Source organism: Colossoma macropomum, unplaced genomic scaffold, assembly GCF_904425465.1.
Source record: "Colossoma macropomum unplaced genomic scaffold, Colossoma_macropomum, whole genome shotgun sequence".
In the NCBI taxonomy this organism is placed as follows: domain Eukaryota; kingdom Metazoa; phylum Chordata; class Actinopteri; order Characiformes; family Serrasalmidae; genus Colossoma; species Colossoma macropomum.
Window position 1 is genome coordinate 23,798,427 of NW_023494790.1, and position 16,382 is coordinate 23,814,808.

Consider the following 16,382-nt stretch of genomic DNA (forward strand, 5'->3'; position numbering starts at 1 on the left):
AGATGTATTTTTTCTATCAATTAGAAATCATGTTCATCTTTTTTTAACTAATTAACCCCTTAAGCTACAGTCTTATTAATCTCTTTTGAATCTAAAAGAATAAAGAATACTCATACAGCATTTTTCAACCTAATCTTTATCCAGCCCATCTGTAGCATATGGTCGTTTACCATAAGTGATTTTGATGTACTGTATTCTTTTCAGACTATTCAGTGGCTACTTTAATAATTACAATATTAGAATTACTATGAAAGTAAGTCATTTAGGCACACATTACTGTAAGGAATTGAAATACCAAATTGCCATACAGGTCCTGGCAGTTTAGGGGTTAAAAAGTATTAGTACTGTTAGTATAAGATTTCACAGAGCGAATTTAAGGAATTAAAACTAAATGGTCACCAGTAAAAGTTTTCAGTTTAGGTCAGATGAGCATGAAGTTTTGCTTGGGTCAGTTCAAGGCACACATATCAAAAGCAGGTTAAAGCCTCCTGCGTTCCATAAATAAGAGTGTTTGAGAGTCAGTTAAGCTGGGCTTGGAATAGAAGGAAAAACAAAAAAGTCCTTTGTAAAACAGCTGTTCAGACAAGGACCAAGATCCGTAGTGAAAAACGGGACGCTACCTTGAACTCTCGGTTTAACTGGCCGCCTGATACAGTAAACGTTATTAATAAGTGAATGAGCGAGTTCTTCTGCCGATATCACCAGGAGAGTTTTCTGCCGAATCCCGCTCGGAGTGGAACCAGATGCAGATAGCACTGTGTGATGAGAGGAGATTTATGTCACTCCACCAGAGGGGCCTAACTGTTTTCAGGTGGATTTGACCCAGTTTCAGTCCCATTAATCATGATTATTTATGTTCAGAACATTTGTCAGAAGCACACTACATACACATATAGCTAAGCGCCCACTGCTCTTCTGCTACTAAGTTCGTTTTCTCACACGAGCCCAGATGGGGAAAGTTATGGTCACTAGAGAAAGCCAGGCCACGAGCTGATCTGCACATACTAAGTCGCTTTTATTAATACAGAACTGCATGCTACAGAGACTGTACAGCATAAACATTTATTCATTACAAAAACATGGTTTGGGAACCATTTCAAATAATGGAAAACAAAAGAAAACAAAACAAATAAACAAAACAAAAAAAAAAAATCAAAACAAAGCAAATAAAAATAAAAGCTAAGAGCGTAAAACAGAACAGGAACATCACAGCCGTTAAGGAAACATTCAAACTATTCATCATTAGCATCTTAATAAACCAGAGAAGAAATCGACGGCTTACAGTCGCGTCATGTCAACTACAATGGCACCGAATGGATGATTCTCTTGTAGCTTTTTTACAGCTTCTTGCAACATCAACATGCCTATTTTTTCTATCTACCTATATGTAGTAGTGTACTTAAAAGTGGCAGTTTGTGTATTTTTTTGTGTTATTTAATAGTTTTTTTATGAACCTCCTAATATACATAATTTGGCCCTTGAGGGTTTATACAGTATGACGTCCGTCTTTTTATTAAGTTTAAATTTTAATATTTGACAATCTGCTACCAAACACATTTGTTATAGCAACATTTATACTACATACATAGCAATCTATGTAACGTCACAGCAAAGTATGGTTGAAAAAGAAAAAACAAACAATTGACAACGAAAGCCTACAGCGTAATAAGAGGGGGAGTGAAAATTATCACAAATTTTGGCACGGAAAATCTGTACACAATTCTACAGTCCGGTGGAGATGAGACTGTGCAATAAAAAAGACGGGCTTTAGACGAGATCCAACTACTAAAGACATGGTACCCACTGTCCCCATTTCAAGTTTTCTTTTCTTCTATTGTAAAATGGCTTATAGATATGCTTCTAGAAATTAAGTTGTGCATACATCTGTTTTGGAGAATCTACACTGTTTTGGTGGAATCCTGGTCTTCAGCAAAACAAACGTATGTTAAAACAATAAAACAATTTAACTTCAAAACCTCCTTGTAAAAATGGATCATTTATATATATATTTATATAAGTTGCTTACATTAAAAAAAAGAATATTTGTACAATGTATTAAGAAAAAGAAAATATTCCGAAAAGGGACAACATACAGGATACGACAAGCAATCTCTAAAGCAATAAATACTACTGGTCCTAGCGTTGTGACAATTTGTATTGAATACCCCAATCCCTAACCCCCACCCCATCTCAAAACAGTTCCTCCAAAGTGAGTCTAGTCAACCCAACCCAACTCAAGCCCACTCCCAAGGTAAACAACGACAAAAATAAAAAATAAAATAGACAACGCAATGGAACAATGCATATTAACACAGTAACCCCCCCAGATATTTCTGTACATTTAAACAAGAACAAGTAACATCACAATTAAAGTTGTTCCTCGGTCGTAGAAGTGTCTCCACGGTCCTCGTGCCCTCCGTGTTTTGAACAGGTGTAAAATGATTGGTTCGCAAGCTCGTATTTAATACAAATAATGAAGTAGAACCAACTCTTAAGAAAAGGGCTCACTGAATCCTCACTTAACCTACTTTTATATCTGTCTTTGAACCGGTCTATGTCGAACTACATAACAATTATGGATTTTTCTGTTGTACAGTTGAACACAGTTGAACAAGTTAAAAATTTTGGCAGATTCACAAAGCCATACTCTACAACTCATTGTACTTTATTATCAATATTATAATTATAATAATTTCTTTTATTTTAGATAATGACAGGTCAAATATTGACCAATGAACTTTGATAAAAGAATTAACTAATTTCCAAAGCCATATGGCACAGAAAAAAAAGAAACAGAAACGAAAAGAGGAAGAAGAGAACATAAAAAACATAAGAGGCAGCAGACAGACGAGAGGAGTCAAAAGCTGGTAAAGCAAAGCTAGTCTAGCCTAGTCTATTGACTTGGTTACGAGCGAAAGTGGTTGCGTCGGGGCAGAGCTGGGCAGCAGAGAATGGGAATGACACGCTGATGCAGGCCGGGAGGAGGCGGAGCCTGAAGGGCGGGACGACGACGACGACGACGACACGTCTGAAGGGTCCAAGGAGCCGTTGTGGGCGGAGCCGGGCGTTTTGCCTGCCCCTGAGTTGTCCAGCAGAGCTAAGGGCGGAGGCATGGTGAGGTGTTGGTGTGGGTGGTGCGAGGACGAGACCAGGGGGGCCGGTTTCATAGTCAGTGATAGAGGTTGCATTTGTTCAGTCTGTGGTTTGGACTCTTTCGAGGGCGGGGAGGTGGTGACCATGGAAGGGGAGGATGGGGGGGACTCTAGTAAGCTTCCATCCGAAGAAGGAGGACTGGCACAGCTGCCTTCACCTTGAATGTAGCGAATGCACTTCTTTTTTCTCCTGCGAACAGAGAGCAGCCTTGTTTTAAACTCCTACGTAATCTCTGCAGTGTTTTCTAACTTGCCGAGAGGCTTGTTTTACCGGAGCCTTAGCACCCATTTAAATGCACATTTCCAGCACCACCAAACTTCTGCATATATGTATGTGTCCACCGGCAATATTCAGTGTGTAAAATCGACAGCTCTTCAGCATGACTGAACATTTTCAGATATCGATTCATAACCTTGGGTAAGATAGTGCATCTAATTGGATGCTATTGCTTTCTGAGAACGCCAATACAAACAGATGAGCACCTGAGCACTTTTTGCTCTCTGCCACTGACTCCCTCTCACCTTCCATCCCATTACGTGCATGCAGAGGAGGCGGGAGAAAGGGGAGGACACAGAGGAGAGACAGACGAACAGATACACAGATGCCAGACAAGAAGACAGTGAGAGGAGGATGGGGAAAGTGATGACGAGAGGCGGAGGGAGGAAGAGTAACCGCCTCCGAGGCTCGGAGGGACACAGTCAAAGAGGTGAGCACTATATATCCGCCTTTGTTTTCTCCTAGCGAGATAACAGAACGAGCTCTAAACAAAAGAACTCCACCTCGGCGCGGCAAACCGCAAGGGAACCCATCCGGTTTACACATCAGCTTGAATTATTACACTCCTCTCTTTTGCTTCCTTTTTTCATGTCTCTTTCCTGCTTTTTTCTGCACGTTCCTTGGGGGGGAGTTCAGATGGAGAGGTAAGAGGTTAGAGGAGATGCGCTACTCTCAGCCTGCCCCTAAGACATGTGTGTGAGCGCTGTGCACAGAGGTCGCAGCGCCATGTTTGCATTTCTGCTCGGGTCAGGACCCTCCCTCGTCTGCTACGCCTACGGCCAGCCATCCCAGCCAGCCACACGGGCAAAAGCTCACCAAGCGCCAAGCCAGTACGCCGAGAGGGGCGGGCGAGGGAGCGCAAGAGACAGAGTGAGATATTGAGTGAGAGTGTGAGAGAGCGAGTGAGCCAGCGAGAGAGAGAGAGACAGAAGTACAGAGTGAGAGAATTCCATGTCTCCAAGGTGACTGGATACATACCCTGTTTTGAATCAGGAGGAGAGAAAAAGAGAGAAACCAGAAAGAGAGAGAGAGGGATGGAAAAAGAGAAAGAGCGAAAGCCTCAGTGTACCTTGCCCTAGCCTGACCTGACCAACCCCCACCCCCCCTTTGCCAAAAAATACAAAAAAATGGTAAAATAAAAAAAAAAATCTTTCTATCCTGCCTAAAGGCCAAGTTAAGCTATTCAGCTTCCACTACTGCAGGACTGTAAGGCAGAGATAGAAAAACAAACAGTGGGTACATGAAGAGAAAGACAGGGGGAACTATGGAGTAATGAAACATGGAGTTCAGTGAATGTAACTGTAACCCTTTTTATTATTAGCCATTATAAATCCTATTCAAATCCAGGTAAGGATTGTTTCCTAAGTTATACCCCTGCCTGGTCTTATGCAGGTATAGGTTTGAGACAAAAGTGCAAGAGAGAGAGAGAGGCAGAAGGACAAGGACAGAGATACAGACTGTCTGGCGGACATATTTAAGAGGCAAGGGGGTGAAAGGAAATGGACAGAGTTGAAGAAAGAAGCAGACACTTTGATCCAGACACATACCCTGTGTAGGCAAAGGGCAGGCAGAACTGAAGACATGCATTGAGCTGTACAGGGTCATGAAGAAGCACCATGGTAATCAAAGATGGATGAACAGACACTTACAGGAAAGGACAGATCTGTTAATGGCAGGCTTCATCTTGCGGACTGTAGGAGTAGCATAGTTCGGGAGTGTTCTACAGTTTGAAAACGCTTCACTTTGCAACGTTTTGAAACACTCTGCATGCGGCCTGGACATGCTCCATAGAGCAGCTCAGGCTAGCTCTGCCCTAACTGCCTGTCAAAAGGCTGCAAATAAGCTAATATCCATTTTTTAAGATCCCTATTGATTCTAAATATCTTCCCGTGTTCTTTATTGATTTCTGCATCTCTGGGGGAATTACGCCAGATGCATCTTTCAGGAAACGGTGCTGAGCAGGGTCTTTTAACCTCCCAGCTCCCTAAATAAGGGCACAATTACTACCGCTTCTCCCAGCGCATCCAGAAACACCCAGACCTTTCCTCTGAATGTTTACAGGGCACTGTGTAAGGATATGTGGCTGGGCTGCTACACTCTGAAGTACCTAACTGCTTATAGGGTATAGTTATATAGTGGTTGGTGATGTATGTCTTACAGCAGTGTGGAATGAGTTCTGAATCAATGGATCATACGTAAGAATTTACGGTGGACTAAAAGAAAGATGATGGAAATGGGTTGCACATAGCATACAGTAGTATGACACAACAGAACAGGACAAAGTCTGGCGCCTGTGATGAGGGCAGGGGGTGGAGAGAGCACAAGTGTGACACAGAGAAGGGTATTACTTAGCAGAAACAAATACCTACCATCAACATATTCCCAATTCAAAGACTGCTTGTGTTAGAACAGAAAGACAAGAGGTTGGGACTGAGTAAAGGGTTATCAGAAAGGGAGGGGGGGTGAGGAGTGAGGGCAAGAGGCTACATCACAACAATGTTTATATAGTAGGCCAATTAAGACTGTTATGTAAGCAGAGATAAACCACAGGGCAGAAAATGGATCATTCAATGGACTTCAATGGATAACTGGTGCTTTGAATGAGAAAATGCTACTGCTTCAGTTCTTATGGATGGTTATTTTTTTATGTTTTGTAGAAAGAATTTAGAATGTAGCAAGAACCCAAAAGGGCTGCAAAGGATGCCTGTTCTTAATCTCTAATAGAAATCATGGAACCTGAGCCATTTTCTTCCCTAGGACTTCAGCTGCTCTATTACAGCCTGAGATATTTCAGTGAGTGGAGAGACAGATAACGGAAATCAACCAGTTTGACAGACATTTCAAGTGAAAAACAAGGCCAAAGTGATCAGAGGTCGGAAACATATTTTAGAGCAGTGAGAAGAAGAAATTGATCTTCATCTTTTTTTAACCATTAATTATGATCTACATCCTCCCAAGAGTGGCACTGGGAATATACCTGCAGGGTTTGCACCATAAACCCAGCTGGTCAAGCCCGAACAAGGCACGACACTTCTTAGGGGTATTTGCATCTGTTAGCCAAAAAAGGTAGATACAAGAACACAAGAAGGAAAAGAAAAAAAGGAACAAAAAAATGGACATGTCATTCGGACAAACAAGGCAAGTAACTAGAGCGTAAGTTTCAGCTGTGGACACTGGCATTACCTCCCGAACACTTACCAGTAGACGCCAATCCCACCCCCTCTCAGCCACTTCCCCTTCAAATCTGACCGTTTATTTGTACTGAGAGATCATATTGGGGTGAAGAGCGCTGTATGTTCAAAGAACAAACATGCGCTGCTCCAATCCGTGACAGAATTGGCTGCTTGAGTGGATTATAAAACTGAGGCCCAGCTCTATGAACCCAGCTCAGTTCCTGGATTATGCCATTGCATGTGCATGCACACTCAGTTCACATCCGAAACACAGTCATACAGCATTTGCGGCTCAATAAAGCACAAGTTCCCTATGTGGCGGAAGCAGCTGATTGGTAGAGTAAGGGGTGGCATGGAGAGAGAGAGAGAGACAGAGAGGAAGAGAGCAGAGGGAGGAAGTGCCAGTGTAAGAGATCCCCAGCTGTCACCTGCTCTAGCGTACCTGCCAGCACACACCAGATACACACCTGCACGGGCCACACCAGTTATTCTGCTGATCGAGCCCAAAGCGTGCACGACACTTCTTAGGGGCACTCAGGTCTGACCCGATGAAGTGGGAGGAAGCCAGCAGAGGGAAGGAGAAATGACAAAAAAAAGTGTAGAGAGAGGGAGGGAAATAAAACGGAAACCAATGAATCTAAAATCACTCTGAATCATGGCAATTCATAATTGTTTCCCCCATAGACAGGTTTAAATTATGGCATTTAATTGTGCAGTATTCCTTTACAGTAAGGACTGCTATTTAATGTTAGTGTTTCAGAAATTAGTAAAAGAGAGCAAAAAGAAAAGCCAAACCACAAGCAAATAAGGGTAAAAGTAAACAAATAAGAAATTAAACCAAAAAGCAGCACGCACACAGGCTTTAGACGCACACAGAAACTTTAGAACAGGACCCAAATAGCAGAAACTACAGATTAGAGGATAGTAGAGAAATAAGCATAAGTATAAGCTTGTTTGTTAAAAGCAGCAGATATGGTTACACATCTGCTAAATAAGGCCTGCCATTAACTCTCCATTCTAGGAAATGAGGGGACGAGGGACAGAAGCAGCAAAGTAGGAGTAATCAGGAGGTGGAGTGTTGGTTAGTTGCAGCCAGCGAAACGTTACAAAGCCAGAGACTGCAGTGAACTCAGCTCGGGCCTGCGTTCATCCACCTCTCACACCAGCCCTCAGGAGGGCACGGGCAGGACAGTAGAGGAGGGAGTTTGCGAGCGGGGCTGGAGGCAGGCCCGGAGCTTGAAGTCAGGCTCAACAGAGACAGGGCCGCCCCCGCTCTCATGCTGGAAACAGGCAGCTACTGAAGCCAGTAGATTAAGGAGGTTTACCCTGATAACATCTCTGGTTATTTTCAGCATTCAAAGATTCTCTTTGGAACAGTCTTTTCTATAAATATATACTGCAACTGGTGTTTGCCAAATGAGCTTTATCAGTACTGGACTCTTTAACATAGGAGCATCTTTAGGAGAAATCATACCAGGACCAAAAGAAACATAACCATAATTGAATAAACATAGTAAGAGCAAAATAAAGTGAGAGTAGGAGCAAATCATAAGCGATTTCTTCTTAGAAAGAGAATTAAAAGAGCAAATGAATAAAAATAAAGAGCAAATAAGAACATGTCAGGATATAGCTAGCATTATTCATGAAATAAATGTGTTAAATATACAATATACTGCACAAACATGGATAAATAAATGTGTAATAAACTAAAGAGAAGGGGAAGAAAAAGCAAGTTAGTAATTTAAGACTTAAAATGACATTAGCACCTGTAATCGGAGGGAGTGAAAGGCAAGGATTTGGAAAATATTCTCTGTGTTCTGAAAAAAAGAACAGATAGAGAGGCCTTCAAAAGGGATTCCATGATGGGAAAAGATCGCAAATACATCATTACTGCGCATTTCTCCTTCACATCTCACAATATAGATATAGAATCAGAATCAGAAGACCAAAATAAAGAAAAAATGTCAAGATGAATAAATAAAAGAACCAGCAAACCTCCTTAATTGAAAGATATGGGTGATCATACATTTTCATTACATATGAATCTAAAGCATGCAGCAGGCACAGCCCAAAGTTAAAACCAAACAGGACAAACATGAAGCACAGTCCACTGGCATGACACAGGCATGGCAACACGGTCAGTGCTGGCACAGGACCAGCTCTCAGCAGCATGATTAACTCACACTCATTCTCAAAACACACATCTCACAGTATGCTAAATGCTGGGGGGGTTGTGGGCTGGGCCGGGAGGGACTGGGAGGAGGGGGGGGTGCAGCTGATGGGGATACTGGAAGGGGGGTTCATGCATATTCAATGTTATTAGTGCTCGACATAGGGCTAGGGTGGGGGATAACAAGCAGTCTAACGTGTAAATATTGCATTGGGTAGCATAACTATATACAAAATGAGGCAGGCACAAAAAGGGATGAAGAGGAAAAAAAGCTGGACTTTTATCTTTGAGATGTCACCCTTGTGACAGATGATGGATCTGCTCTAATATGAGACATAATTGCAGCTCACTTACCATTGCCCTCTGCTTGCTGCTTTTCCCTTTTTCTCTTCTTCTTTTTCCCCTGTTGGTTAGCCGCCAAAAAAAAAGAAAGACAGGAACCTTAGTTATTATATTGCAGAAAAGGGCCGAGACATGAAATGAACAAGAGAGACCCGTGTTTTTTACTCATTCATTTATTCATGCTGGAGCCTGAAGGATTGAACTGCCACTGCAGGCCAGAGCAGAACTTTCCCTTTCTCTCCCCTATTCTTCTCTCTGTTTCTCTGTGTTTATTCCTTTGTTTCGAGCTACTCCTTAGTTTTTCCCTCTGTTGTGAAACGATTTAAGGCTCTCGAGGTTTCTTTGAAAGACTGTGATTACTGCGGGGAGAGTTGAGAGAGGATGAGAGCGCTACTCTCGTCTGCTCGTATCTAAGCCCTTACAGAAAAGCATCGCCTCCTTATGGCCTGATGCTCTGCAAGACACGTGAGCGGCTGCTGACCGGGTCAAGCTGCTGTACCTGAGCATCTATTTGATAATTATCTTCTTCTGAGGTTGAACTACATTGAAATAAAACTGCTCTCTTTTTCAACTGGTCTTTTCTTTTTGCCTTGGGAGTCATCAGACTGCAGTAGGAGTGACAGGTTGGGGCGGAGGGTGATTTGTCGGGCGTTCGGGACGAGCGCGCGGATCTGTCTAGGCCATAAAGCGGTGTGGTCATTCCCCATTCGGGGTGTCTCAGCGGTGGAGAGAGACGTTCTCTTTCATCAGAGCTGTGGGGCGTTTAGGCCCCGCGGTTATTTAATTACTCTGATCTGAGCTCGTCTTTCTTTTTTTTAGGTGAAGCAGTGGAATACTAATGAAAGCAGCTCAGAACCTCACTGCAGAATGAGGCTGAGCGCCCGTACAGCAGAGCAGAAGCTACACTGCTGCTGAGAGCATTAGAAGCCTGCCCTCACGCTGCTGCAGCTCCACTGTAAGAGAATGTGAATGTGTGTCAGTTTGACTGTGGAAAATGAAATGACATGGTCTGAACTGCCAGTGCAAGAGTGAAAATATCCACTGGATTCCAGCATGGTTGAGCTGCACAGGTCTACACAGAGGTTTTGGAGGACATGCCCGATAATAAACAGCTTGCAGGGTAACAGGAGTCCCATAAGCAACTCCCTAAATTTCTGAGAAGAAAAATGTGCGTTACATGTTGAAAACTTAAAAACTTACATAGTTGTCACGTGCTGACCAGCCAGGGTAGAGCTGCATGTGTAGCTGTCGTTCTTTCCTGGCCAGCTCGTAGTATTTGGCCTGCTCCTCTCGAGACAACGCGTGCCACTGGACAAATTCGGACACACATGCAAACAAACAGAGAAAAATACAAACAGAAATCAACACCGTGGGTTTGAATTTCATACTTAAACAATGAAGACTCCTGTGCTGTTGTGGCTTCGGTTAGGCTGCAGTTCCCTTGCTGCTAGTTTAATGACAACTCACTTACACATGATGGCATCACTGAGCAAGATTACATTTGAGTGCAAGTGGAAATGTACAGTTCTCTAAACAAGCCGGTGTCTCAGACGAAACTGACGTTAGCTCTCAGTACTTCACCACATGCGGTATTCTGCACTAAGTAAGATATAAATGTAAAAAGACTGTGTGTGCGCATAGCCTGTGGCATTCTCACCCTTCGGCCCAGGATTTGATTGATAGCTGCACTCTCTTTCAGCGTGCATTCTGCCACCACTTTGGCCCTCATCTCCTTCATGTACAGCATGAATGCGTTCAGAGGCTTCTTTATGTGCGGCTTTTTCTTTTCATCCTCCTTTTTCGGGTCCTGATGTTTCCTGTTGAGGGAACGGAAATGGGGGGGGGGTCATTATGAAACAATGGACTGAAAAGCAGGTCAGTATGAGAAGTGTGAAGGGTTAAGTAAAGCTGTGGACTCACGAGCTGTTGAGCGTGCTGATGTCACTGTGAGAGGACTCCTGCTTGACGTTGGGCGTGACGATGGCAGGGTGAGGGATCCCCGTGGTGTGCAAACTGTGGTGGGGGGGCACCATGTGGGGAGGGAATCTGGAGGAGAGAAGACTGTGTAAATCGTCAGAGTGGACACGGGTGAAATGGGGAGGACAAACACACACAAAACAATGTTTAGGGTTACGCTGATCTAATAAACTCAGAGGGAACTGCAGATGACAAATGTTAAAATGTTTTAAAAAGACATTCTGAATATTTAGATATCGATATTTATAATTGTCCTTTTTAGGGATTTTTTTGATTTGTCATTTCTTTTAGGGATGTGGTGATATAAGAACTGGTAAACAAATGCAGATACTTTTCATGAACGTATCTGCCAGTGCCAAGGTCGATACAGAAACTTATATACCTAGGAATTAGGACTACATCTACCTGGATTAGCATTACAGATGAATGCACTTATCTCTAGAGGCTTACATATGCAGCAAAATCAATTAAATGCAGGCATTTTAGCCCAGCATCGCCTACACATTCTGATCGTATGGAGTGCAATAAATCATCAAATATTGGTCAAATCTAAGCATCTGCCCGATGCTGTTGTTTTATTTTTAAGCAAATATCTCCCAATACCGATCTGATTCTGATATCACCATGTAACCCTAGTTTCTTTGCATTTCCACTGCCAATTGTCTGATTCAGAATAATATTTTTTGCTCAAAGCTGGTCATTCTCCTTCCCCTCCATCTCCTGCTACATATCGAATTAATAAAACCAATTTCCCATGGCTATACTGATTGAAAAGATTATCTTTAATAAGATCTTAAAGACACATCATGCTGTCTCCCAACACAAAGTAATTAGCCTGAAGAAAGCCTAGATAAATTCCTGTGTGATAGTGTAGAATGCAAGCGAATATTTGTGTGTGTGTGTGTGCGTGTGTGCGTGTGTGCGTGTGTGTGTGCTATACACATAGCTGAGAATAGGAGTGGAAGATGATGAAAAAAAGAGAAGGAATATTAAAAAAAAAGAAAGAAAGAAAGAGAAAAAAAACAGCTCATTATCCGGCTGAGTCTGGCTGCATGGCTTGGAGCCAGAATATAATGATGAGCATAAACTCACAAGGAACAACTAGTTTCTGTTGGAGGCACTCTCTGGGGACTGTGTTTTTCCCCCAGTCTCTCCTCTCCACTCCTCTCTCCTCCCTTCATCCCTGACACATTTGTGTTTGCGCCATGTCATCTGCCCGCCCGCCTCTACTGAGGGGACCTGTGCAATAGCTGCAGCTCTGCCATCATTAGACCCCCCCTTTACCCCCTTCCCTGCATACTTGTTAAAATTTCCTCTGTTCCACCATCCAATTTTGCCCCCTCTCTCTTCCTGACTGTCCCAGCAGCCCCTGATCTCCCACCCCCCCCACCCCCTCCCGTGCCGTTGCCGTAGCAAGGCCTAGGTTATGGTTTAAACAAGACGGCCATCTCTTTGAAGCAGAGGGCATCATCCAGCTCATCAGCACAGAGCAGAGACCGCCACCAATTTAGCCTAACAGAGAGAGAGCGAGAGGGAGAGAGAGATAGAGAGAGAGAGAGAGGGCCCCTGCAGGCTCAGACGTCTCAATCTTCTACCTCACCAGCCGGGTGTCAGCGAGTGCCATTTAATTGCCGATTGGAGCTGTGGCCCCCGTGCCTGTTTAATGTATAATGACCCTGCTGGTGTTACTCTCTCTCCACCACCACCGCCCCCTCCCCCAGAAGAAAACGAACGGTTCGGAGCGTAGGTGCAGATGGAGAAACATATCAAAGGGCAGGCACGGGCAGGGGGGCAGGGAGCCTACACTTCCTCCCCCTGCCACTCGGGACGGGTGATGGACCTGCTTGTCTTTCACCCCATTATCAAAATAATGTAGCTCATTTGCTGGATCCAAGTCCACTCTCTCCTCGCCTTCTCAAATGTATTTTTCAGGAGGCTGCAGTAGTATCTGGGTGCAGAGTGGAGCGCTACATGGAGCCCCATGCGCTAAAGTGCATACTAAACGCCAGCCCGTGAGCCGCTATAGAGCGGAGAACAGCTCTCACGGCCAAACGCAGGGAGCGGAGGCATAAACGGCTGGACGGCATCCACTGGACATAACCCCCAAGGTCAGTGCTAATGCTGTGTGCAAGGAGGGTGCAGCCTCATAAAGCAACAACTCTGTCTCTCTCTTCTTGTTCTTTTCTCTCTCTCCCTTTTCTCTCTACCGTAACCCTTCGACAGGGGGGGAAAAAAACACAATTAACGAAGACTTCTCCTGGCGTTCATTATTTTTCCAGGAGGCAGGTGACAGTGCAGCGGTCTGGTGTGTGTGTGTGTGTGTGTGTGTGTGTGTGTGTGTGTGTGTGCACGCTGCAGTTTTTGACACAAACATGCTAAAGCACCTTCCCTGCACGCAGACAGGAGACCACCACCTATTAATCTATGCTAATTCAATTACAGATTATCAAAACACATTAGCTTTTCCCCAGCCCAGCTCCAATCCCCCTAGCCCCCATTCAACAGATTCAATTAGGCAGCACTGGAAATAGGATGATCACAATATAAAGGGCTCATTAGGGGGGAATTAGCTGTCACTTAAGCCCAGGTCCACTGGAGGCTGGTGCAGAAGCAGCAGTGTCTGCAGGCATATACAGACACCTGGGTAAGGAGCTAGCAGACCTCAGTCAGTCCTGGCAGGGCACAAAACTGCAGTCCTCTGAAACCATTGCCCTACTGCTGCCCACACAACCCAGGACACGTGGGATATCAGGGCTGTCTGCATGGACCTCCAGGAGTGAATAGCTGCTGTAAAGGCCTGCAGGCTGCTCCATACAGAGCTTTGTACTGTCATTCTAAAATAATATTCTATGGCAGTATAATACTTCGGTGGATTGTCGTCACATCCAAAACTCTTAACACCGCATACGCATTTCATGATAGCTGGAGCAATTTGAAATGATCCAAAATGACTCCAAGATAAAATTGTGTTACATTAACATGAAGTTACACTTTTTTCATAAAAGGAATATTTTTAAGTTCTTCTATTACATTTTGGAAGTTTTCTGACAACAGTGATTATATATTCTGTAAGCCTTCAGCCTATGAGTGTTATAGCTAGGACTTCGGCATGGGCCATAAAGGTAAAAATGAGGGGAAAAATGCCTCTATGATAATGCTAATTTTTGCTAGCACTCCTGTGGAATTCTAATGTATGTTAGCACTAGGCCAATACCAATTCGCATGAACAGTTTCGAAGCTCCATGTTTTACTGTAAGCTTGTACAAGATCAAAACAAGTTCAAATATATTAATATATATTTTGCTGTTGTTGGAACAAAACCTTGTATCTGTTTTTCATCGTTTTTCAGTTTGTGACATGATTTGAAAGTACCTGTTACTCTTTACATTGTGTGTAAATTTCATGATGAATGGGCCAGAAGAAATGGTCCAAAATGACTTGGGGCAATTCTGGTTCCATTGACTTACATTTAAAGTATGTTTTTTCCTTCGTTTTGGAGATACGAGGTTTTGTTCCGACAACAGCGATTTGAACTTGTATGTAGCAGTTTTACTGTGACTCCTTAAAGAACCTCTATACAGAGCTGCCTCATAAAATTGGCCCCACCCACTGAAAATCAAAATGTGATTGGTTGATTCTTCTGTCACTTCCTAGTTATGTTAGTGGCGACTCTGACAATTAAGCCTTTAGTTCAGCTCCTGAGGTCCTAACCAATAGGAGAGAGCGCTTGGCTGTATCTATCTAGATACCACAGGGAAAAAAATCCTCACTGGATAAGATTCAGTTGGGTATTTAACCAATTAGTTAGCTCCTCTGAAGGTCTAGAAGGCCCAGAAGGTTCCGCACTGCATTTAGTATACAGCTATAAATAATAATTCCAATTGCAGAGAAGGGACAAAAGTAGAGAGACTGGACGTGGTAAAATTTACAGAATGTGTTAAAGCTGGGAATGAGTTTTCTGTCACAGCTGTTGGCGGATGTGTGTTTCGAGCCAGAGGACTGGGAATGTTAGGCTATTCTACACACTAACCTCAGGTCAGGCTTTATGGGACTTACACACACGCCCTCTCCCCTCGTTTCCCTCGCTCCCTTGCTCACACTTATCCATCAACGTCCTGTGGCTCTGCAGGGGCAGCTCTCTTGAGCTGCTTTTCTAATCACACTGCAATTAAACAGGAGTTTGTCGTTGTCTGGAGACAGAGCGGGCTTCTATAAACTATAAACCAGGCCTAACTCTCTTTCTGCCTTTCAGACTTCTCTTTTCATCATCATCTTCGTCATCATCATCATCGCTGAGCGTGACATGCTGGAAGACTGAGGAGGGGAATGGAGGTGGTTGGAGGAGTGGGCAGAGGCAGCCGCCATATGGAACAGTTTGCCTTTTTCAGCTTCTCTTTTGTTTTTGAAAGACATTAAAAAAACAACAAACCATAAGGAGATTTGTCATCTACAGTTAACCCCTCCTACTTCACACAACTCAAGCAGCTAAGAATCCCCAGGGAGCATTCACAGTGACAGTAAAAACAAACTCATTCTTTTTCTTTCTCTTTCTCTCACTCACACAGACAGACACACATGCAGTACTACAAATGCTCCCTTGGGTGTGTTTGTGTCCAGATCTCCACTTGAGGCTAATGGCCTCAACAAAGCTCTCGCCCAAAGTCAAAAAACCAGGCAGTCCCACAGCCTTTACTGCTTAGCAATGGATTCATTTACTTATTTATCGGGCAGCGCCAAAAAACAGCGCAGAAGACATTCACAATCCTATCTCATCCTCTACTGTTCAGCAGGGGTAAACGCTCTTCAGGGGCCTCATTATAAAATGATAACAATAATTAATATTTGAATAGAGAGCGGAGCACTGGGGACGGTCTTTTTGAACGCTGACGCGTGAGCGGCCTCTCCTTAAGGGAAAGTTTATAGCGCGTTTTTGACGTGCCCGTTACGCACGCTAGTATTCTCCCCATGTGCGCTGTCCCAAGGCGCAACTCACCTTGACATGGATGCGTTGACAGTGAGGGCAGTCGGGTAGGGGTGTCTAAAACCTCCCGTTGTGATTGGGTAAACTGGTTGACCTTGCCTGGGAAAAGAAGAAAGGGATGGAGGTAAAGGAAGGGATGAAAAAAGAGGTGAAAAAAAAACCCACCTCTCACTCTCCATGCAGGCGGCTTTATTCTCATTTGATCAGAACAAAAATCTAGGGGATTGCAGAGCGCCGATCAAAGGGAAGCAAACTCCGAACAATTTGAATGCCACAAATCTGATAGGAATGGCTAATTAAATTTCATAAC

General features: G+C 43.7%; 1 protein-coding gene across 24 annotated transcripts in view; it reads right to left on the reverse strand.

The window, feature by feature from the left end:
- Positions 1-994: 994 nt before the first annotated feature.
- The window catches only part of tcf7l2 (transcription factor 7 like 2), a 97,970-nt gene continuing 82,582 nt past the window's right edge, over positions 995-16,382 (reverse strand). For 3 of the 24 annotated variants that reach the window (XM_036572666.1, XM_036572665.1, XM_036572658.1), the window contains 8 exons: positions 16,085-16,171; positions 11,035-11,160; positions 10,772-10,931; positions 10,315-10,422; positions 9,127-9,175; positions 8,369-8,419; positions 7,070-7,142; positions 995-3,342 (listed from right to left, as the gene is read on the reverse strand). In XM_036572666.1, the coding sequence (XP_036428559.1) occupies positions 2,889-3,342; positions 7,070-7,142; positions 8,369-8,419; positions 9,127-9,175; positions 10,315-10,422; positions 10,772-10,931; positions 11,035-11,160; positions 16,085-16,171 (1,108 nt within the window). In that variant the 3' untranslated portion in view covers positions 995-2,888. Of the gene's footprint in view, positions 5,824-6,406; positions 7,143-8,368; positions 8,420-9,126; positions 9,191-10,314; positions 10,423-10,771; positions 10,932-11,034; positions 11,176-16,084; positions 16,172-16,382 lie in introns of all 24 variants that reach the window. The other 21 variants (XM_036572661.1, XM_036572655.1, XM_036572653.1 and 18 more) reach the window with 17 other exon arrangements.